The 23516-nt window shown below is 54.4% G+C and overlaps 1 protein-coding gene and 1 long non-coding RNA gene across 2 annotated transcripts in view; one reads left to right on the top strand and one right to left on the bottom strand.

Annotated features, from left to right (window-relative positions):
* Positions 1-1418: 1418 nt before the first annotated feature.
* Positions 1419-23516, bottom strand: part of LDLRAP1 (low density lipoprotein receptor adaptor protein 1) — a 24218-nt gene continuing 2120 nt past the window's right edge. The window contains 8 exon segments of the mRNA XM_040465312.1: positions 1419-3468; positions 5044-5078; positions 6545-6675; positions 7220-7306; positions 7692-7764; positions 13251-13365; positions 15317-15429; positions 16272-16414. Coding sequence (XP_040321246.1) covers positions 3324-3468; positions 5044-5078; positions 6545-6675; positions 7220-7306; positions 7692-7764; positions 13251-13365; positions 15317-15429; positions 16272-16414 — 842 coding nt within the window. The 3' untranslated portion in view covers positions 1419-3323.
* Positions 14220-20660, top strand: LOC121023448 (uncharacterized). The gene is made up of 3 exons (XR_005787398.1): positions 14220-14231; positions 18525-18529; positions 20542-20660. It is a non-coding gene; the product is annotated as an uncharacterized LOC121023448 (long non-coding RNA).

Below are 23516 nucleotides of genomic sequence, written 5' to 3'. Positions count from 1 at the left end.
TAAACCGAAAGATGAACTTGTTGGGTGTCTTTTCAGATTATGGGAGAAGAAGAGAGGAGAGAATTTCTTAGTCATCTACGATCCACTCAGAATTCACAGTGAGTCTGCCTGACCGGCTGACATCACAGGGACCTGTGAACCACCTCTGGGTTCCAGGCATTTTAAATATCACTGTTTGGAAGGGACAAAGGGATAAATGTTGGACACCCCCACCGGAGCCTGAAGAGAGGGGCCTTTCTGTGGCAGACACCGGGGGCCTAACAAGAGGCTAGGAGCAACAGGACTACTGGTGTGGCTCCAGGGAGGTCAGGATGTGGTGGGGTCAAGGGTCAGACAAAACTGAGTCTGCCCTATGGTTCTGCAAAGTACTGGGCACATGACTGACTTTCTCCCCAGCCTTAGCGCCTGCAGCAAAAGAGCTAAAAAGCACCTGGGCTCAGATGAGGTTACGTTTAGCACAGCACCAGGCACATAGTAAGAGCTCAGTTAACAGCAGGTGCCTTTGCTATCCATTTTACTTGGACTTCCTTAAATGTACTTAGCCCAGGGGCACCTGGGTGGCTCAGTCAGATTCCAACTCTTGGTGTCAGCTCAGGCTTTGACCTCAGGGTTGCAAGTTCAAGCCCTGCATTGAGTCTTGATCTCTGGGTCATGGGCTGAAGCCACAGATCAAGCTCCACATTGGGTGTGGAGCCTGCTTAAATGTATTTGGTCCAAATGCCTTTTGCTCTGAATGAGCTTTGAGCCGTCTCAGTAGCCACAATGACATAATGGTTCCCCCCGAGTCTCACAAAACCCAGGGAGGGTGGGGGGCATGGAGCTTGTTGAACCCTCTTCCCAAACAGGGAAACTGAGGCTCAGGAAAGAAGTGACTGATCCAGTGTCACCGCCTGAGCTAGACACTTCCCACCGTCCTCCACCCTGGTCCCTAGTCACACCAAAGCCACACCTCTGGAGTCCGTCTGGACCCTGTCTGGACTGCCAGCCCCAGCACGGAGCCCCAAGCCCAGTCTGTGTTTAGCAATAGAGTCCATCGAATGAATGAATGTCACGGACCCAAGTGAGAATGAGATGGAAACGATGGTCATCCTCCCCAAGAAAAGCGCACATGTGGACATACACGTGATCATACGCACATTCGATGGGTTCACAGACCCCTGACCAGGACGCCCTGACCTAGGTCTCTGTGGCCCTGGATCACTGGTGTGGCCTCTCTGAGCTATCCAGGGACGACCTCACCACACCCCACATCTGCTGGGTGAAAAGGGGTTCCCAGCTGGGCTTCCACCAGGGGACCACAGAGCACTCCCCACCACCACATCTCAGCCCGTGGTCACTGCTGTTATAACCACTAAAACCAGGAACTGCCAAACCAACCACGCTCCCACATGGCCCCAGGCCGCTCCCTGCAAGTGCTCTTTGTATTTCAAAAAGAGAACCTTTATTACTTATTCTTTTCCTCATTAGAACAACTTTAACAGCAACACAAAGTAAAGCATAAGACTTATCTGCAGACACACTGGAGCATACCCAAAGGCTTATCAGCCAAAGACCACTGTGAAGCTCAAGTCTCTCTCTCTCTCTCTCTCTCTCACACACACACACACACACACACACACACACACACACTCTCTCTCTCTCTCTCTCTCTCAAGCATGGCCTCTCTTGGGGCTCCCAGATCCTCCTGCCAGGGACAGCTTGTCAGGCCCAACACGTGCTGCCGCGTAACAAATCCAGGGGCCAATACCAAGGAGGTCTGGGGTGGGCAGCAAGGTGCAAGAGCTGGGCAGGGAAAGAAATGACCCCATATTCTTATAGACTCTACAAGTGCCACCCCACTCCTTGCCCAGGCCCTTCTGTCTTTGTGCTGATTCAAGTGCTTGGACAAGCAGATTCTGAGAAATGGTGTGTGTGTCTCCTGGGCTGGTGAAACCTGCTCGAACTGTGATCAGTGACTTGAGCTTAGCAAAGCCAGGCCTGGGAGGCACCTCTGGGTGGAGAAGACTCTGGCAGCTCTGATGGGCGCCCTGAGGGGTGACGTGGGGGGGGGGGGGGGGGGAGGAAGGGAGACTGAGGACAGACTGCTGCTGACATGTCCCGACCCAGGGGTGAGAGTCAGGAAGAGGGTGACGCTTCCAGAGTTTGGTTTTGTTTCACCCTCCAAATTAGCATCAGTACTTCCATTTGCACGGAAGTCGGCAGCCAGACAGCTAGCAGGGCACAGAGGCTCAAGCCAGTTCTGTGTGGAAAGGCACCAGATGGTTTGTTATGAAACACATTTTGGTCAGAAAATAGCTGGGCTTTTTGGTTCCTGGGAGGGCAACAAAACCAGAAAGGAGGTGCAAGCTGGGAGAAGGGAGGGTGAGAAGGCAACTTTGGCATGGGATCTGGTTCTAGTGTGCGCTCCACCCCTTCCACGTTTGGGGCCCATTTCCTTGCCTGTAAAACGGCGACCAGATAGTCCTGACCAAGTTTAGGTGTTGGGCTCCACGCATTGTCCCAGGGAGCATGGGGACTTGAGGCTCAGAGACACCCGCACAGACGAAACAGGAGAGTGGGCACACGCTCATCGACGGGGGGAGGGGCGGGGCGGGGGACGCCAACAGGGCAGTCACACAGAGATGATTTCCACTGTTGCAGTCAGACCCTGGGAACCTACGGGCAGCCAGACAGAAAGCTCTATGCCAACAGCACCATCGAGGAGCCCCCGGGGGCCACACCTGCCGTGTGTGCTTTAAAGTGCCAGCTACGCGTTGTCTTTGGTCAGGGGCTGCCCCTCTGTCTCTCAGGGCCCGGGGAGGGCCAGGGGCTCAGGCCCACACCTGCTGGGGCCCCGGCACAAGACTCGGGGCTCCCCTGAAGCCACAGGGCCCTCCTGTGCTCAAAAATGACAGCTTTCTGTAAGGTGTGGGGACGCCTCCAGGGAAATTTGGGTCCTTAGAAAAAGAGAAGGGACAAGAAATGCTTTGGTCACCGTCCTGATACCCACAGCAGAGCAGAGCTTTCTCAGGACAGGGCAGAAAGCTGGTTAAAACACTGCACTTGTGCCTGATGCAAAACTGGCTTCCGACGTGAACCAGGAGTCGCTGAATAAATATTCAAGGCATCCTTCAGTTCTTAGGATAAGAGTGTGGCAAAAAAAAAAAAAACCAAAAACCAACTTCTCCTTTCCCTCTGCTTGACCGGACGCGGCTTTGATTTGCAGGCCAACGGTGCTGCCAACCGGAATAGGGTGGTTGGGGGGCCCTGGAGCTGCCCCCCCCCCCCCCCCGCCGGCCACAAGAGGCTTTGGTCTGTCACGTGTCCCGCCAGCCCCGGGGACCTCAGAAGCTGAAGAGGTCATCCTGCTCGGCGCCGCTGCTGTCAGGCTTGTCCCAGTCGACAGGTGAGAGGCACTGGGCGTAATGGATGTCCTGTGCTGTCAATCCAGTGTCCAGGACCTGAGGGTTCGTCCGAGACTGGGCAAGCCTGGAAGGCAGAGCTGTGTGAGCCGAGGGTCCCCGAAGGGGCTGGCGGGGGCCTGAGCAGCCAGTCCAGGGTCAGAGTGAGAGGGCAGGGATGGGAGAAGGCCAGGACACCGGGGCCAGAAGGGAAACCCCAGGATGTCAGGAGAGGTGGAGCCTCTGACCAGAGTCTACCCTTGAGGGCTAACGGCTCAGAACACTGGGGGGCAGTGGCATTCCCGCCACGGAGAGAGGGGCTCCACACCCCCGGCTCCACCAGGAAAGGGCAGGGAAGGGCCGTGCTGGCGAGGTCAGTGAGGGGCATGTGCGGGACAGAGGCAGTTCGACTAGGAGACTACTGGCTAGAACTGTGTTCAATACAGTGCTGTTCAAAACACAGACTTAAAAAGGAAGAGAACCCAAACATCCAAAGAACAGGGGGGAGTTAAGTAAATTACGACTCAGGTCCTTAGAAGCAAGTGAGGGAGCAGTGAACAAATGAGGTGTTTACAAGGAGTTGTTAACAGCCTGGGGAAACACTCCTGGTATGTCAATGTTAGGTGAAAATCGGGATCCCCAAATGCAAATACCATGAGCTGATCAATGCCCCCACCCCCAAAAAAAAGAAAAAAGAAAAAGAAAAAAAAAGTGTATATGTATAGGATTAGCGTGAATTAAGCCCAAATGTCTGGGCTGTGGGATTATAGGATGGTGTTCCTTCCTGTTTAATGCTCTGCTGATTTTCGAAGTTGTTAATAAAGGGCACATGATACTTAAGTAATCTGGAAAAGGCGAACAGAAGATTTTCTTAAAATGAGGGGGTTGCAGTCAGTTAGTGAAGTTAGTGAAGCAGGGAGGACAGTGAAAAGAATGTCTGCCTCCACGAAAGGGCCAACCGTGCTGACCCCCCCTCTTCCCTGGGCTGCGCCGAGGGGTATCTCCCAGGCTCCAGCAGGAAGGGGCTGGGGAGGAAGCAGAGGGCTGCAGGGGGCTGCCCAGGGTCCCCAGGGAGACAGGGGGTCCTGACTGCCCAGGCCCAGTGCTCAGAACCCTGAGCTGCCCAGGCCTCTCTTCAGCTCAGCCTTCTCAGTGCCATGTCCCCAAGCTGAAGGTAGTCATGGCTACAGGGAGGGCCCCTGGGAAGATGGGGAAATGCCACCACCCTCAGGCAAGACCAAAATACCTCCTTGCTGTGCCTGACATCCCTCCTCTGTGTATCGCTCTACGGGCTTAATTAAGCATTGCCCCCTCCCTGCCCCTTTCCACAACTGCAGAACCTCTGGAGGGAACAAAGCCTGCAAAAAGCCAGGTTCTGAAGGCTACACCAGGTGCAGGGCAAGGAAATCAGCCTGAGCTGCGGAGTGTTCAGTTCAGCTCAGGCTGTGGTAGAGAAGCCACGAGGAATAGCTTTTGATTCAATAGCAGGGGCTTTTTTAGCAGACACAGGCAACCCCGGATAGTGAGTTCCCCATCCCTGGAAGTATCCGAGTTGAGATTTTTGCTCTGGAGAAGATCAGAGTTCATGTACTCAGACAGGCAAAGGACCCCGGAGAGCAGCCCACACCTCCTTCCCCAGCATGAGGAGCCCAGCTAACGTTACCTCGAAAATGCTTCATCCAGGCCGTCATCCAGCTCCTTGGGGAAAACAAAGCAGGAGATATGAACCCTCAGTGGGGGAGCACATGCTCACAGCCAGGGTGTCCCAGCCCTGGATAAGCCACAGGGACTCTGGACACAAGCATAGGGGTCTGGCGGGTGCCTGGGGAAAGAGGCACAGGCAGACCGCCACCTGGCGACTGCCACGTGCATCTCAACCCGGGGACTCAAACCTGGGATGCGGAACAGGAAAAAGAGCACAATTGGGTGGGTACAATTCCCAGCTCTGCCACTAGTCGAGTGACACCTTGGGCAAGTCGCAGCTCCTCTTTGGGCCTCAGCTTTTCCTTCCGTAGAATGAGTGGGTTGGATTGGATGAGGTCTATGGCTTTCAAGTTCCAAGAGCAAGCGGGTAGGGAAGACAGTGTTCTTGCTTTCATCCACTCCCAAAAGCCATGTCAGAATTCCAAGCTCATGATTAAATGATGGCGGGAATCCCAGAACCCAGGTGGGAAAACACTGGCAAGGGCCCCCTGCAGCCTTCCTGAGTGGATGGGTGGGTGCCAAGGGTGGATCCCAGGCAGCAGAGAACAGGTTCGCGGCGCCTACAGGTGGCCCCCAACAGGGACCAGGATATGAGTTTTCAAGTCTGCCAACGTTCCAGATTCTTTAAAATTAAACAGACATGACAAAATAACGATTCCGCAATGGATTCTAGACGAGGAAAAGGACACGGGGAGGCGGTGGGGGGGGGGGGGGGGCACACGTGGAGAAATGTGACTATGGCCTGTAGATTACATAACAGTATCAGATTGATGTTAATGATTTCGATCACTGTAACTCAGTGATGTTAGATGCTGACATTTGGAGAATTTGGATGAAGGGTGAACAGGAATGTTTTGTACTGTTTTTACAACTTTTTGTAGTTCTAAAATTATTTTCAGATGAAAAAAAATTTTAACTTTTGATAAAAAAAAAAAAACAAAAAAACAACCCAGGTTCCTCTGGGAGACTCTGCAGGCAGAGGTCATCATCTTTATTGAAGGGATGAAAAAGCTGAGACACAGAGAGTTCAGGGGGCTTGCCTGGAGTCACAGAGCGAGCCAGAGGCCAACTGCTGACCGCCAGGCCTCAGACTCCTCCTTTAGATGGTGGGGCGGGGACGGGTGGCAGGAGCAAACTGTGCCCACACCAAGAACAAGGGAGCCTTTAGCTGGTCCTGTGGTGGGCCGACTATGGACGCTCAGACCAAGAGGCTGGCCATTGTGAGGAGACAGCTGTGCTGGGAGCCAAGCCTGCTGGGGAGGCAGCCCCGAGTTCAAAGGGGACATTGTTTGCCCCCCACCCTGGGCCTGGGCGCTGCTGGGCTGGGTCTGGCCCTCCCAGAGGACTGAAGTCATGCGTGCCAGGGCCCAGGTCCTGGAGCAGCCTTAGGCCTCAACCAGGATCAGGCTGAGGCTCGCTGTGAGATCCCTATGGGGTCCCCAGGCCACATGACCACTCACCCAGACAACGCTGCTATTGTTCAAGGCTTGAGGCCTCGGTGCCTCATCCATGTTAGTGGTATTAGCGCTGACTGTGGACAGCGGGGCCTTGGCCGTCTCTTCCAAGTCCAGCAGGTTCCCAGTGGCGACCACTAGGAGGGGTCCAGTCAGGTGTGTCAGTGGGAGGAACCGCCTGTTTCCAAGCCCCATCTCCCAGCCCGATCCTGGAGCCTCCTGGGCTGTTGTGGTCTTGACTCCCTCCTCAGGCATGGCCTTCCCAGGCCCATCAAGCAGACCACCCAGAGCCCCACCTGGGCACCTCCCGAAGCAGCTGGACGGTGAGAACCTCTACCCAACTAACATTTTAGGTTGAAACTTTTACATTTGGAACAGGTGTTAAGTTTTGTTAAGCGATCACATAATAAGATGTTAAATGTATACAGAGAGATGTATACATACATTTATATAGCTGCACAGGAACATATTTGCAAGAACATGCACCAAAATGAGCAATCTTCCCTTCTAACCACATGTTCTAATTTATCTGTAATGAACATGTATTATTTATTTAACAATAAAACACAAATAAAAAACCAAGGGTTTGCCCCAGCCCAGGAGGGAGGGGGGCCCTCAGGATGAAGGGCAGACCCAGAGACATGCACCTGATTCTGGTCCCACCCCCTGCCCAGGACTCACAGCTCTTCAACGATGGGGTGTTGTCACGGAGGCCCCCACCCAGGATGTCCCCTCCTTCTTGGCTGGCTTTCTCCCTCTTCTCCTTCTCTGTGGGACCAAGGCACAGGGCGTTGGAGCCCCACTCCCAGCACTCGCTGGGCAGGGGAGGTCTGCTGCCACTCTCAGGCGGCAGGCATTAGATCTCCAGCAGAGAGGAGAGAAACTCTGTAGACTTAATCCTCACAATCACCCTGGGGGCGGGGGGGGGGGGGGAGCTGTTCCCACTTCTTCACGGGGGAACGGGGACTCACAGAGGTGAAGGGACCTGTCCAAAGTCACCAACCAGGCAGCTGATGAAGTGGAGAGTCAGGCCTGGACTCCGGGGACTTTACCACCCACCCCACCCCCTCCCCCCTCCCGCCAACTCCTCTCTACTCTGTCAGCTTCCCCAGCTCCACCCCCACCCACCACAGTGTCCCTGAACAAGGCTCACCTTCCTTGGACACCTGCCAAAACTCAAAGGCAACTTTGAAGGCCTGGGCTACTGTGAGGGTGACAGCCTGGGCCTGAAAAACAGGAAGCAGGGTGGGGGATGGGTACAGGTCAGGCAGGTAACAGCAAGTGAGAAATGCAGGCCCGGAGGCTGAGGCTCCGCTCCTTCAAGGCTCTGAACTTCCAGACAGGCAAAAGCAGAGTCCTGGCCCCGCCCAGGTCACCAAAGCAGCCTGGGGTGTAATGAGGCCAGAACCACTCCAGGCAGCTGGGGGCCCCAGGTTCAGCACCTGTAGCCCAGCCACGGCTCCCACCTCTATTCCATTCCCAGCCTTTGCAATGACTGCTCACCTCCACCTTTTCCCCTTCCCTTTGGGCTTCCCTATATTCAATTAACTAGGAGGCTTACTTCCTCCAAGAGCTCTCCCTAATTACCTGAGGACTTCACACAGAAACTGAGTCCTTGAAATTAGAGAACAGAAAAGCCAGAACTGGAAAGGGCCCAGTCACTGCCTGAATGAGCCACAGTCAGAAGCAAAGGTTACACTCTGGTTAGCCCTATGCTGGGTTGGAGGGACTTACAACTGGATCCCAAAAAAGGGAGGAGGAGGCTTGTACATTGCCTGACAGGAGCAAAATGTCAATGTGTACCTGTGTCAGGGTACCAAAACCATTCAGCGCCATATACCTGTAAGAGGGGGCCACATCTTGGCCTTTCACCCCTGAGGAACTCCCATCCACCCCTTCAAACCCGACTCAGACGTCACCAGCTCTCTCAGGTCACCAGCACTGGTGCCCCACAGCTCCACCTACCTTTCTCTGGCATCATGCATACGGAAGTGTCACCAGTTCACATGCCTGTGTCACCCTATCCGGGCCGCTGCCCAAAGGCAAGAATCTAAACACCCCTGATCCCCAGAGCAGGCCAAAGCCCTCCAGAGGTGCAATAGGCTGGCTGCACTCCATCTGCCCAAGGGGCAGGCCTCCTGAGGCCTCGCTTGGCCAGGACCTGCCCCAGCCCACATTCATCTCAGCCCCTTCCTCTCTCTGCTTCCAGTTCAGGGTTAATCACAGTCCGGCTTCTGGGAGCGGGAGTCCCAGAGCTCAGCTGTAGCCGGAAGCGGCATCTAGTTTCTGTCTGACAGCCTGGGCCTAGGGAAGAAAGCACCAGATTCTTTCAAGTGCACAAGTTCAGGCCTAACCAGTCTCAGACCCACTCTCATACCATCCACCAGACAACTTGGTTTAATTGAGAAATGAAGCTGTGGCTACTGCCTTCAAAACGCTTTTTTTTTTTTTTTAATTTAAAATCCTTAAACAAGCTGACTGATCCATGCCAATTAAACTTCACGAAGTATAAAATCTCATTTGAATGTCTCCGTCATTTACATTTTTGATGGAAGTACTGGCGCTTTATGGCAAAAACCTAAATATGGTAATTAAGTATGAAACTCTTCACAGCTGTTTACAATTTAAGCTGTCACGTCTGAATCAAGTTTAATAGACCCAGTTACCATTGAGAATTGCCCATGAACTAAAAATATGGGCTGATTAGCAGCCGGAGTCAAATCACTATACACCCAAGAAAGGGCTGGTCACCTAAGGTGGCAGGGAGATGGAAACACCGCGATTTTTTTGCCTCTAGGATACCTGCGGGCACAAACCTGATACTGTTTTTGCATAAATCAACTTGTTCATTTGCATACATCCCCGCCCTTTTGCCCCGAAATCCCGAGCTGTAAGTAAACCAAATATAACCCGAGATGCACATGTGTGCAGGTGGCTGCAAGCCCGGGCTGGGCAGGGACTGGGAGCGGGGTGGGCCCGGCTCTCTGGGATAGCATTACAAGAAAGGACTGCTAGGGCCTGCCCACCCTCCCAACCCCCGGGAGGCCTGTCTTCCCTCACTCCACAGGCTGCGAGCCCAGCCCTCCTCAGAATGCCTCTGGCCTGTGGCGTTCTTCTCACCAGGACTGGGTTCTAACACCCAGTGTTTCATGTCCCTGTCTCGTTCCCAGTAACCAGGCTGTTAGCTCCTTCAAGGGGCCAGGTCTATCTAGCTCAGGACCCCCCAGGATCCCAGATCCTAGCTTGGTACTCCCACCAAGTCGGGCCACGTGTCCCTTATGGCCCTGCTGCCCCAGAAGCATAAATCCTGCACAAAAGGATTACCCGAGGCATGCCAGTGCCCACGTGAGGGAGAGCAGCTCTGCCCCCCGCCTGCTGGGGATAGAATCAGGGGGTGTCACCTTGCTTGCTGTCAGTCCACCTGCACTGTATTCCTGGGCCCCCCACTGAAGCCCTAACCCCACCTTCACTTCAGAACCCAGAGGCAGGCTGCAGTGCTGGCCGAGGCCTCCCAGCTGGGCAGATGGAAACATTTCCTTGTAGAGAAACTCATCCTGGCCGTGCCTAACAGCAGTCACCGGGAGAGGGAGGCCTGGTGGCATGCTGCCCGAGCTAAGCTGAACCGGTGGGTGACCCAGAAAGGAACCCCTTCCCCCGACCCCGGGTGGCCACAGCTTCTCACTCATGCCGGCAGCCAGGCGAGAAAGAGTGGGGAGGTGGAGACTGTGGGCCGCCGGCCAAAAGCAATGAGCTATGTCAGCATCCAAATTCAAGTTCCCCCGGGCGGGCTGCCTCTGCTTTGCCACACCCCAGCTCCAGTGACATGGGAATCCTCACCCACCAATCCCACCATTTAATTCTGCACCTGTCTTTGCACATGCTGCTTCCTGTGCTGGGGTGCACGCAGCCTTTCACCACCCGGACCCCCTTTGTCTTGGCCGGCAAACTCCCACTCATTACTCAGCTCTCAAAGCTCGATTCAAAATGTCTCCTGCTCTGGGAAGTCTTACGGACCTCCGGTGAGACTTAAGAACCTCCACCCTAGAGCCACGCCCCCCAGTTACTGAATCCTGGCTCTTCCCCCCCCACCATCTTGTTGGTGTCTCCATGGCCGATCCCCTGGGGCCCCAGTGCCCACCACAGGGCTCAGCCCCGGGCCAGGCAGCAGTGACGTCTGTGGAGTGACAAGTGACACTTGTCAGCAGGTGGGCTGCAGAACCTGAGGCCCTCGTTTCACCTCTGCCTCCTTCTCAGATGTGTCCACTAAGCCCTGAGAATCTCAGCATTTCCAACGTGGCCAGGCTCCTGCCAGCTTGCGCTCGGCTGGGGCCTCAGGAGGGGCACAAGAACACCGCGTCTGCATCAGGTGGCCCGTACACTGCCCTGGGCTGGGCGGGCTGAGGGGCTTCCCCGAGGCTCCCTGAAGGGGGAAGGCCAGCTGGGGAAGGATGGGTACGCTGTGATCGAGCCAGTCAGCCCCTGGCACAGAGGACAACGTGCCGGGGAAAGTGAAGAGCCTGGGCCCAGGCGGCCCGCAGGAGCCGTTCCCTCTGCCGGATCAGGGCGCTGTTGTCAGCACCAAGCAGCGGGTAAGGCTGTTTTCCTCAATAACTGACCTCTTGGCCTGGGGCAGGGTGATTTTGTTCAGGCCTGTCTAAAGTCCTCTGGCCTGAGGGCAGGCCTCCCTTGAGCCGCTGGGCCAGCATCCGCTTTCTTTTGCCTCCGACCTTCCCTTCCCAGAGGAAGCCTCTGCAGCTCAGAGCCCCTCCACACCAGGGTCCACATTCTGCAGCAGTGGCCGTGGGCCAGCTGCCCCAGCCCAGCGCCTGCTCTGGTCAGTGGAGAGGAAGAGACAAACAATGGAGACGTAATGAGCCTGTATTTTTAAGTCAGTGTGGCCTCATAAGAGACAAAGCCAAGAGTCACTGTGACAACAAGGCTGTCATGGGAGAAGCCACTGTAGCTCAGGGACCTGGGGCATCACGAGGCCTCGGGTGAGTGTCTGGCGACACTGAGTCTGCAGGAAAGAAACAAGGTGCACAAAAGAAAGGGGCCTTTCAGAACAATCCTGGAGGTCACTGAGGTGACCTCTTCATTCTGCTGATGCGCGGGCAGTCCACAGAAGGGCAGGGTCTTATCCACAGTCACACAGCACATCAGCCAGGATCAGACCCCTAATTGGTCTTGTCCCATAGTGCTCCCTACACGAGACCTGTGAATCACAGCCCCAAAAGATGTCCATGTCTAATCCCTGGAACCTCTGAGTGCTACCTGGCACCACAAAAGGGACTTTACAGGTGTGACTGAGTGGAGGATTTTGAGATGGAGGGGGATTATCCTGGATTCCCTAGAGGGCCCAATCGCAAGGGGCCTTGTAAGAGGGAGGCAGGAGGGTCAGAGCTAGAAACGGCAATGTGACAATGGAAGCAGGAGGGAGACTGGAAGGGGCTTCACCGCTGGCTCTCAGGTTGGAGAAGGGGCCCGGAAGCAAGGAATGGTGGCCTCTAGAGACTAAAAAAGGCAAGGAAGTGTGTTCTTCCCTAGAGCCTCCAAAAGGAACACAACCCTGCCGACCCACTTAAGACTTCTGACCTCCAGAACTGTAGCAGAATAAATCCAGGTTGTTTTAAACCACTAAGTTTGTGATTTCTCACAACAGCAATAGGAAACTAATACTATACCTCAAGCAGGCCCTGATGCATAGCAGGAAGCCTGAGGGGCACTTAAAGACTGTGATGTCCTTGACAAGTCCTGGATGAGAGGGGTAGGGGAGAGGATCCCGTCTCCTTGGCTCCAAGGACCACTGGGCATGGGGACTGGGGCTCTGGACTCTGTACACAGAGGTCAACGGAGGCCAACACTCAACGAGCAAACGTCAGGAACCTCCTCACAGAGCAGATGCTCAGACCTCAGGGGCCTCCAAAACGAAAGCCCCAACACCAAAGGTGGACACAGCCTGGCTGCTTGTCCCAAAGTTCAAGACAAATGCCCAGAGACCACTGAGGCCCCACCCATCTCAGCCGGACACGGCCAGGGAGTAGCCTGGAAACTGGGGCAGGGAGCTCGTGGCTCCTCACGGTCGCGCCGGGAGGGGAAGAACATGGGTTTGAACCCTCACTCTGCCCAGCTGGCTGTGTCATCTTCAGCAACAGCTGACCTCTGTGAGTCTGCTTCCTCATTAAAGATAAAAACAATAAAGACAGTAACAGCCGCCACCTCACAGAGGGTTAAACAAAAAGATCCCTTAAAGCCTACCACTGAAAGACACACATCGTAGATGCGAAAAATAGCCATTTCCCTCCCCACTCTGGCTACAGCAAGCCAGGTCCCTTTGCCATTCCCGGGACCCTCTGATCACCATTCCCCAAGGACTAATTCCTACAAGACCCTGCACCCTCAGACCATACTACAGACCGCCCCCACCCAAATCTCAAATCCAATCACTCATGTTACAGAGAGGAAGGTGCCAGGGCACTCACTGGGGACACGGGCCTGTCGCCACCCACAGGCCAGGCTGACCGCCTAGGGCAGCCCACTCTGACAGGGCTGTGGCCTTACTCAGTGCTCTCAGCATCGTCTTGGGGTCCCCGGGGATTTCATACTTCCTGTTAAGTGATGCTATCTTTGGGTCCTGCCTCCCCTACCACACAGAGCCCCCAAGGGCAGGGTTGCCAAGGCAAAGCCTGCCTAGGCCCAGCCTCTCCGCACTGACCATTTTCCGCTTGGTGCAGAGGAAGGCATGGCACTCGAGATTCTCGTTGTGCTGGCTCTGTGCGATGTACGCAAACACTTTGTCGTGCATCTTGTCTGCTGTGCAGTAGGAGATCCTGAAAGGCAAGTGGGAAGTGTCACCAAACCCCGGCATGGGGCCTGACCACATCTGGGATGCCCCATAGGGCATCTCCTCTGAGTCCCCCAGAGCCTCCTATCCCACTCCCTGAAGGTAAAACTCAGGAGATGTGGCCTTGATCTCTGGGCCTGGCATTCTGGGTCATTGATGGCATGGGGGGGGGGGGGGGCGGCCACCCAGGCTAGGCACAAAGGAGCGGAAGGAAAGACTGAGGGCACCTCCCCCCGCTGCCTCCCACTGAGCCACACCTCAAAATGGTAATAGCTAAGCCCTTCTTTCTAGATATCACTTCATTTAATTCTCAGAGCTGCCCGAGATGGGCTCCATTATTATTCCCACTTTTCAGATGAGAAAACTGAAGCTTACGGTCTCAGACCACCAAGCTAGTGGCAGAGCTGAGATGTGCGTTCACCTGAGGATTCCAGAGGCTGGAATCCTTCAGGGCTTGAGCTGACTAGACAGGGAAGGGGAAGCTGGACACTTCCCCGCCCACTGATGCCCTGCACCAGGCCTCCTCTCCTGCCCAGAGGTCGGAGGAGTTCTAGGTCCTCTCTCCCAGGGTGACTGAGACTGCTGGCAAATTCTCCCAGAGCTGTGAGCAGAGGCGGAGGAGCTGGGAGTAGCATGAGGGTGTGTGAAGACGGCCAGACCAGGAGCCCCATTGGGTCCAGGAGGAACACAGAGCAGCTCCCTCCTCTTGGAAAACCTGCCCCCCTAATGCCCCTCCCCCCCCCCCCGCCCCCAGTCTGCTGCCTCCCTGCTGGCTGCTCATCCTGAGAATCTCAATCTGAGAGGAACTGGCAGCCCAGAGGTGGGACAGGAGCTCAGCAGACTCTTTCCCCAGTGTGGCCCCAGCTTTAATCAGACATGGACACGGGGATCAGCACCATTAAGACCCCCAGGCCAGCAGCTCCCTCTTCTTTATCTCAGGGGATCAAGCTTCCTGCCACCTCCCCTGGGAGGCCTTCCCAGGTTTCCTCAGACAGGCCCCTTCTTCTCTGCCCTCTTGGGAAACACTCTAATCTCCTATTTCTTCCCCTCCATTCCCTCCTTGAGGGCAGGGGCTGAGGCCTCCCCTGGTTAAAGGAGGCAGGCAGAGTCAGAAAGGTGAGAGGAAGACACCAGCCAGAAACTCTAAAGCCACACCCTCCAACACACCCCCACCCTCAACGCCCCCAACACTGCTTATGTTCCAGCGGATGGAACCACCTGCTTGGAAACAAAGCAAGAGGGTGGAGGAATGCCTGGCAGCTGGGTGCCTGCCGGACAGAGCTCCAGCCTCGGTGCTCCCGGCTCAGCTACTACCTCACCGTGGGGGCCTGGGCAATTCCCTGGGCCTCAGCTTCTCCATCTATAAAATGGACTGTCCCTTCCAGCGCTGAAATCCTACAACTGATCAGCCAAGAGAGGGAGTGGGAAGAGCTTGAGGTTCCAAGGGCTAGGCTCTGTCTCCTTGAGAATGGCCACCCCCCCGCCCCCATACCATTTATACTCTGGCCTTAGACTCTGCCTTGAGGCCTCCCTGAATGCCTGGCCAGATGTCCAGAGCTGAGCTGCTATATTCACAGCGGAAGGAAAAGGCAGCGACTCCGCAGCCCTCTGCTCCAAGCCTGACTCAGCAGCATGCTTGCGGAAGGGGAGTGGGGAGGAGGGTCCTAGCCCTGACTAGGCCTCAGCTGCCCGCTGCAACTAGCAATAATGACAACAGCAGCTGCCTTTTAACCAAGCACCCACTGTGAGCCAGGGGCTGTGTACTCAGCACTTCCTAACAGCACTGGGAGGTGGGATCTGGCTCCTCCCCCACATACACACAAGGAAACTGAGGCTCCAAGTTCACCCAGACAGGAAGTGCTGGTGCATGGATTCAGGAAGGGCACCCCACCCACCGCCCCAAGGCACAGAGCGAGGGTGGCCAATGCTGAGCATACCTGTAAATGGACACGTTCTCAATGAGCTGGTTGGTGATGTTGTCGGTCAGGATAATCCCCCGTGGTGACACCTTGAGAGTCACTTTCTGCAGCTTCTTCCCGCTGGCCTTTGCCTTGGGGCAGACATGGGTCAGAGAAGCCTGCCTGCCTCACTTGGGAGCTGCTCTCATGGGCTACACCTAGCTGGTCTAAGTCCCAGACCTGAGGCCCATGTGAGGTCTCAGAGACGGCAGACAAACCGGGGAAGACATTAGTCAACAATGCTCTCTTCTAATAAACACAGGGACAACTGCTGTTCATTAAGTACCCACTGTCTGCCAGACACTGGAACTTGAGTCATCTTATAGGCAACAGAGCTCCTCCCGAGGAGGAAATAAATGAACTCAGAGAGGTCAAGGGACCTGCCCAAGGACACACAGCTAGGAGGGACTTCAGGCTCTGAGTGCTGAGTGGGCTATCTCAACCCAGCAGGATCACTCCTGGGGACTCTCCACTCTACCCACTGCACCTGTGAGGGTCTGAGCTGAGGGGTCTGAGACCACCAAGGGAAGAGCATTTCTAGGCCACATTTACTCAGGAGGGGGAGTAAGGGAGTGGGGAGATCTGGTCTCTGGTGGGCTACCCTGTCCCTCAGGCCACAGGGCAAGTGGTTGGGTGACAGCAACCTCCCCACTACTCCCTGCACTAAGTCACTAACCCTTAGGCAGGGGACCCGAGTTGGGGGGAGGGGAGACTAGGAGGGGCCATGGCCACAACAACGGGAGAGGAGGACACTGACCCTGACCCCACAAGCCCAGTGGCTCCTGTCTACCAGAGTCCCTAGGCCAGATGCAAGGGGACTCAGGGCAAGAACAGCTCAGACGCATCCAATCAGGGGAATGAGCAGGGGATGAGTGGCACCCCAGGAAGAAGCTGGCCCTTGGCTCACGGCTCCCCCACCCTGATCGGGGCTCACCGTGGCCACAATCCTCTTGACGGCAGCAGCCGACAGCTCCTCGCCCTTGGGCTGCTCCACCAGCGTCATGCCCAGGTACTTGAGGCTGAAGAGCATCCCCTCAAGCAGCGTCTCCCGAGTGTCCGTCCAGTTCTCTGGCAGCTCTGGGCAGGACGGGGACAGGCCTCAGACCCTGTCCTTCCGGCCCACATTTCCTAGGAAGACCTAGCAAGGCGCACTGGGGTCGTCCATCTATCATTACTTTTTTTATCTATAATAAAGGAATAACCCACCAAGCACCATGGCAAGAAGTCTTACGTAAAATATTCTCATTAATCCTTAGGACAACCTATGAGGTAGGACGCTTTTATCATACCCACTTACAAAGACACTGAGGCCCAGGGAGGTGAAATCACCCAACCAAGTCCACTGAGCCAGCAAGTACAAGAGCCAAAATCGGAACCCGTATTTTCAAGTTCAAACTCTTTAACACAAACTTGCTGAGAGCAAACTATGCTATTTTCTTCCTGAATCTTTCATACAATCCTGTGAGATGGATTTTATCCTCACCTTACAGATTAGGAAACTGAGGCTCAGAGAGGCAAAGTCATCAGACAAAGTCCACGTGCAGTGAGTAAAGGGCTGGAGTCAGAACAGAATTCAAACCTGGGCGGTTCCATGGCCCCAGCCTGCTCTGCATAGCCGTAGAGAGGAAGAGAGGTGCGGTTGTGGTGGGGAGGGGGTGGTTTCTCAAATGACATCGTATGAAGGCTGCCTGAATCAGCAAACCTGGGTTCAAGTCTAGAGCAGGGCTCTAGAGGGGTCCTCTGAAAACTCTACCCACAACTGAGGTCAGGAAGGTTGGAAAAGGCCAGCTCACTGGGTAGGGGAACAGACTGGGAGAGAGAACTGGAAAAGCCCCTACATAGCCCTACTCATGTGAGAGAGGACCCTGGTCAGACAGAGGAACAGGAGGGCAAGTGTGGTCTTCATGAGTGGTTTGAACCATCCCCAGGGTTCTTCCTTAGCAGCTCAGGCCCAGAGGCACCAGATCACTCAGCAGGGAAGTAATGAGGACCGAAGAGGAAGGAGGTTTCTAGGAATCCTTCCAAGCCCAATCAGCAGGACAAATGAACACTCCACGATCCTGTCAGTCAGCATCTCTGATGCTGCAATGGAGGAGGTATTATGATTTTACCCATTTTACAAATGAGAAAACTGTGGGCTCTTCAGCTCACACACAATCTAGGACAGGGCAGGATCCAGATAGGAATCAGTTTCCAGGGTCCACCACAGAGATGGCCAGGGCCAGCTTCTCTGGACTACTTTTTGGGAGAGGAGCTAGGACAATCCTGTGCCCTCCCCGCTCTTCCGGGGGCCCTCAGGGGCTCTGAAGGAAGAGCCATACATAGGAAGAAAGCTCAGGACTGGGCATCGCTGGTGCCAGGGCAGTGGGCCCCACCTACAAAGCACAGCAGTTCCAGGGTTCCTGTGCTACTGGGCCCAGCTGGAAGCACTGGGTCCTCTACCCTGTCTGGGCCCATGCTGCTCCTTACAACAACCGTCCTGGAGTTCTAGTCCTCCAGGGGCTCTGCCTCCTTCTCCACCAGCCAGAAGGAGCCTTGTATACCCATATCTCTCTGGGTTTGATTTAAGCAGGCCACTGTCCCTTTCCGAGACTGCTTCCTCATGAAAAAGAATCCATGTGTGTTGAGGGAGGGTACAGGTATACCCAGTCCCCCTATTTGAGACCCAGGTGAGCAGGGACTTGCTGACTGGTCATCCAGAGCCTGGCATGCAGCTGGCACTCCGTATTTGCTGAGCGAAGAAATGACCTGGGCAACTCCAAGTCTTCTTTCAGGCCTGCAGGGCCACCCTCAGCTCTGGGCCCTGGCCCACTGCCCTCCAACCTGTGCACTTGGGCCACCACCCCAACACGAGGCCCAGTCCCTGCTGAGAAGCCCCCAAAGTGACCTTATCCTCTGCGGTATCAACCATGAAGCCTATTTCATTTGATCTTCCAAAAAAGAATCAGAAAGTCCCTGAGGTGTCCCAGTCCTGCGTTGGGTGACGGGGGCCCCGGAGCAACTCAGACCCGAGCCTTGTTCTTAAAGAAACCAAGAAAACCACCACATCATCAGCGCAAAACAGAACTATCAAGTAACACAGACAACAATAACAAAGCAGCTCTTACCATTACTTCTAACATTCACAGCTGCCTTGCAAGCAGGCATTCTTTCATTCCGGTTTCACAGAGGAAAGGGAGGCTCAAAGGACGAGTAATTTGTCACAATGGTTGACTCTCAAGTTCAAGCTCCTGACCATTAGCCGATACTAACTTCCCATGAGGCAAACTACCTTCATTTTAGCAAAAGGTTAGGAGGAAGTTCCTAGAGAGCCAGAGATATTTCCTCCCACAATTCCTAATTCCTTAGGCTTCCTCTCTGTAGGTACTCAGAACAGCACTTTCAACCCAACATGCATCTAAGCAAGAACGGCAAACTACATGTCGCCATGCCTATCACTAGTGTCCTTGGCAGACATTGCCAATCAATCGCAGCTCTATTCCCTCTGATTTACAGGCTTTGGACTGTTTCTCAATACAAGGCTCCAGGCAGGCAACACTAATCAATCAGGGGTGGCCTTGTTCATCTGCCTATCCACCCCTGCTCTACAGCAAACATCCTTGCTCCCCCCATTCTTATGTCCCTACTCTCCCATTTCCTCAGGCTCAGCCTTTCCTGGCCCCTCTCCAAAGCCACTTCCGCTCCTTCCATTCCAAAGGGCCAAAGCTTGCCAAGGTCACCGATGACCTTTTTGCTGTCAAAATATTCCCCAGTCCTCCCTGACCTCTGAAATGTTTGTCATAGTCTGCATTCTTCCTTCCCTGGCCTGACCCTTCCCCTATTCTACGGCCTCCTGCATGAGGAGGGCCCCGGTAGACTGGTTGCCACTCATCAGCCATGGAGACCCTTTGCCAGAACTCCTCACATGACAGATGATGAAGCTGAGGCCCAGAGAGGGATGGGACTTGTGCAAGATCACACAGCAAGTCAGAGCTTTCTCCCCCTGCACCCCCACCCCCACCCCAAGCTCCTAATCTACTACAGGCAATTCTCACAATGACTACTGGGGAATGGCAGTCTCCTCTCCCACAATATCCCTGCGTGCACAGACAGGCACATGCACACCCAACACAGAACACACACACGGAAGCTCCAACCATGTAGAACTTCTTCCTCCTGATGTAACATTTACTTTCCCACTCCTACGCCTTTGCTCAAGTTCCTTCTACCAGAAATGCCTTTCCCTTCGTTTGATTGAAACCCCTTGCATCCACCCTCATCCAGAAGCCTTCCTTAAGGGCAAAGGCCTTAATCCTAGAATCCCAGTTCTGACATTGAGTGATCTTGAACGAATCAACTCCCTTCCCTGAGCCTCAGTTCTCTCATCCATACAATGGGGGTAACAACAGGGCTGCTGTTTCCACCCTCTGGTGAAATAATAATGAAATTATTAAATCTAATGTGCTTAGCAGAGGGCCTGCCCATGGTCATACCTCCTGATGGGGCCTCATCCCTCCTGTCAGTGGGTTGCCTGTGCCTCTCTCGAGCGTGGACTTCCTTCTCCTCCTCCTACAGCCACATCACCCATAGCCAGCAGCTGTCTTCCATCTGCCTTCTTGAAAGACTTCCAGTCATGTCTGTCTCCCTCAGCAACTGGAAACGGTGAACTCCTGGCTAATGTTACTTGCTCTGCTTCGTCTTTGTCCCCGTTCCCATTACGCTGCCCTCCCAGGCCCAGCAAGATCCTCCTTCCCCTCTAAGGAGGGAACCCTGCTTCGGCTCATGTACTTCTTCTTTTTTTTGAATGTTTATTTTTGAGAGAGAGACACACAGAGCAAAAGCGGGGAAGGGGCAGTGAGACAGGGAGACACAGAATCAGAAGCAGGTTCCAGGCTCTGAGCTGTCAGCGCAGAGCCCGACGCGGGGCTTGAACTCATGAACCACGAGATCATGACCTGAGCTGAAGTCTGACGTTCAACCCACTGAGCCACCCAGGCGCCCCCTAGGCTCCTGTCCTTCTAGGTATGACTCATCTTTTCAATATAAGGTCTCCCACACCCTCCCTGAAGAAACCAACACGTAAGAGCACTGGATAAAACAAACACAGAGTTCATGCCTGCTCACCATCCAGAGACTAGAGGCCACATGCTCCTCCCTAGGAAGAGCCTGGGACTTCAGGAAGAACTCCCAGAGGCCCCTGGGCAAATACAGGCCTGAGTCCACAGCCCTGTTCCGGTCCTGGTTATTTTTGGCCCTGTGGTGGGTAATGACTGTGCTATTTTAACTTAGCAATTTTACAGATGACCCTGCTGTCAGAGTTGGCTGGGGATGGACCATATGCCCAGTTTTACTTGTGGCTGCAAACGTGTGCTCTTTCCTCATTAAGGTCCCCTGCCCAGGATTCAGAGCTGGGTGAGGGGACCCTGTGCCCCTTTTGCTGCCCAGGAGACCCAGCCTGGCTGGTGTCTGGAACATCAGAGTTACAGCCAAACCCAGGGGCCATGGGGAAATCTCGAAGGGCCTTGGCCTCCAGCCTCCTCCAGCCTGGTGGGGAGATGGCCTCAGAAGCCACAGAGTGACATCTCAGAAGGGGACTCAAGCTCTGCCATGACCTGGAATGCGGTTGCTTCTCTAGGCCATAGCCTTCTTGTCTGACAAATGGGTTCAGTCCCTCAAGAGCATCATTCAGAAACGGGTTCAGCATGTAAAAAGTGCCAGGCAAATTTCAGAAGTTGTTAAGATTATCCAAAGAAAAGTATTAAATGATAATGGCACAAGCTCTCACTTCCTAGGCACCTCCTTAGTCTGTAAGAGAAAAGCATGCTGTCAAGGTTAAAACCATGGGGTCTGGAGATGGGCTGTGGGCTTCAGTCACGCCACCTCCCTGGTCCTCAGTTTCCTCACTTAAAAACTGGGACAAGAAGCATGTCCACCCCGTGGGGTTGCTGTGAGGATGAAATGAGTTCACATGCCAGGTGGGCTTAGAATCATGCTTGGTACACACTGAGGGCCACTAAAGTGTGAGCACTGTCATCACCACGGGTCAAGTGCAAAGAGCTTGGATGTGCACATAGCCACCTGCAGTATTTTGTGAGGAGAGGCAAGGATATGCAGGACTCCCACTTCACAGATAAAGCAGCTCTGAGGAGTCTGGCCATGACTCATAATTGACAGAGCTGGTCTTGGCCTCCCACAGTGCTGTCCACCCACTCCTGCAGCCCACCAAGCCCTTCCCCGGGCCATGCAGAGGTCAGAGGGTGGGCATCGTGTCCTGCACAGCTGCCTGGACAGAGTGCCCTTCAGTGGGCAGGGGTGACCTGACTCCTGCAAGGCACACGTCCCTCCCTCGGCCACCAGACCTGTGAGAAGCAGGGCCCCAGCCTCCAGTTAAATGTCCCCTGCCCCTGCTGTTCCCTCTGGCTGGAATGCTATCCCCAGATTCCTCCCTCCTGTATTCTCATGTGTGCTCCAAGTCACCGTCTTGGAGAGGCCACCCCTGTCTGCACTAACACTGTCAGGACCCCCCCTCTACCTCCTCCCTGGGTGCCCTTTCCACACATGTCACCCGACGTGCCACCTCTCTGCCTACGGCTCTCTCTGGCTCCTGGAGGTGCCAATGCCCACGCAGACTGGGGCATGAAGGGCTTCCAGCCCCAGCACCCTGTGCCCACCCCTGCCGGGAACTGCCCCTCAGATGGAGTTCCCGAAGAGCACATTCTCCACTGCCTCCCAAAGCTCTCCACAGGATGGCACTCCAGTCACTCACGCTGGTGACTTGTCCACTTTTTGGACTCTCTTCTCACTTCTCCTAAAGGTATTTCTTGAGATCTCTTCCCAGATAGATGGCTCGCACTCAGATCCTTCTCTCAGCATCTGCTTTCTAGAAGAAGCGGAGTGGTCATACCAGTCTATGGAAGCTGTCCCCATCTCCGCAGTTCCTCGATCTTTCTTCATAGCACCACCACAACTTATGACCATACCTTTCGTTTGCACCCTGGTCATTCTGTCTGCCTCCTCCAACAGACGGCAGCACAATGGGCCGACAGACTGGCTTATTCACCGGACTCCCCAGTACCTATCAGTGCATGACACATAGTCTGTGACCAATAAGTAATATGACTAGGGGGGTTATTTATAATATCTTTTATTGTAAATATTACAAGTAAGTACAAACAGATCTTCTGTCCCCCACATACTACCATAAACTAGCTTTACTGCAAACTGTGCCGCGTTTGGAGTTCTCTGACAGCTTGGCACAACCCATGAAGAAGCAAGTCTGAGGGTCAGAGGATCTCTCTTGGAAAAAAGGGTATTGTGTGGCCAGGATAAGCCACCTTTCCAGGCAGCTGGAAGAAAGGAAAATCCCTGGCCAGGGACTGAGATCAAATATTCAACGCTGCCGAAGAGATGGGAAAAAGGCCATGTGTGGGAGAAGGAGAGTTCTCCTTCAAACTCAGGACTAGTTGGGAGACAGAGGGCCATGAGGTTCACAGCAAAAAAAAAAAAAAAAAAAGCCTGGGGTTTTAGCTTGCTGTGACCTCAAGCAAACTGCCTCCCTTCTTTGGGCTTCAGTTTCTCCACAAATAAAACAATGATCATGCTAATCCCAGCTGAGGATCTTGAGGGGCAGGAGCAAGTCACAGCTGATAGCAGGTGTCAAGTCTATCCTTAATTCCACTGGCTTCAGTTTGGCCCCAAAAGTCAACCACAGGGCTCTGGCCTTGAGGGATGGGCCCAGGGCCTGTCTGGACCACCCCCCCCAGGCCAGGCTACCCCAGCACCTCCACCCCAGACACACCCCACGGCCTCCCTCTCTACCCTGTGGCCACCACTGTTCTCAGAGACTGTCAGCACAACCTGGGGTGGCACCTGCCCCAGGAGGCACAGTGATAAGACCCCTGGGCTGGGAAATTTGGAGGGCTGCCTCTAGGAAGCTGTGTTGGAGCCTGAGGCTCAGGTTTGTTTTTTTTTTTTTTTTTATCTCTGACAGGGGTGACGGGGGATGTCTGATAAGAATCCCTGCTCTATCACCTGACATGAGCGAATGAAATAACAGAAGCAAAAACACTGTGTAAAACATAAAGTGACGAAAGCAGTTGTTGTTATTTTATTGAATTCTTTTGCCATTCTGGGCAAGCACTATTTCATTTAAGACACACACACACACACACACACACACACACACACACACACACACACA

Source organism: Herpailurus yagouaroundi, unplaced genomic scaffold (assembly GCF_014898765.1).
Source record: "Herpailurus yagouaroundi ecotype Mexico unplaced genomic scaffold, PumYag 77, whole genome shotgun sequence".
Classification (NCBI taxonomy): Eukaryota; Metazoa; Chordata; class Mammalia; order Carnivora; family Felidae; genus Herpailurus; species Herpailurus yagouaroundi.
The sequence above is the reverse complement of the archived record's forward strand: the minus strand, read 5'-3'. Positions and strand labels throughout refer to the sequence as shown.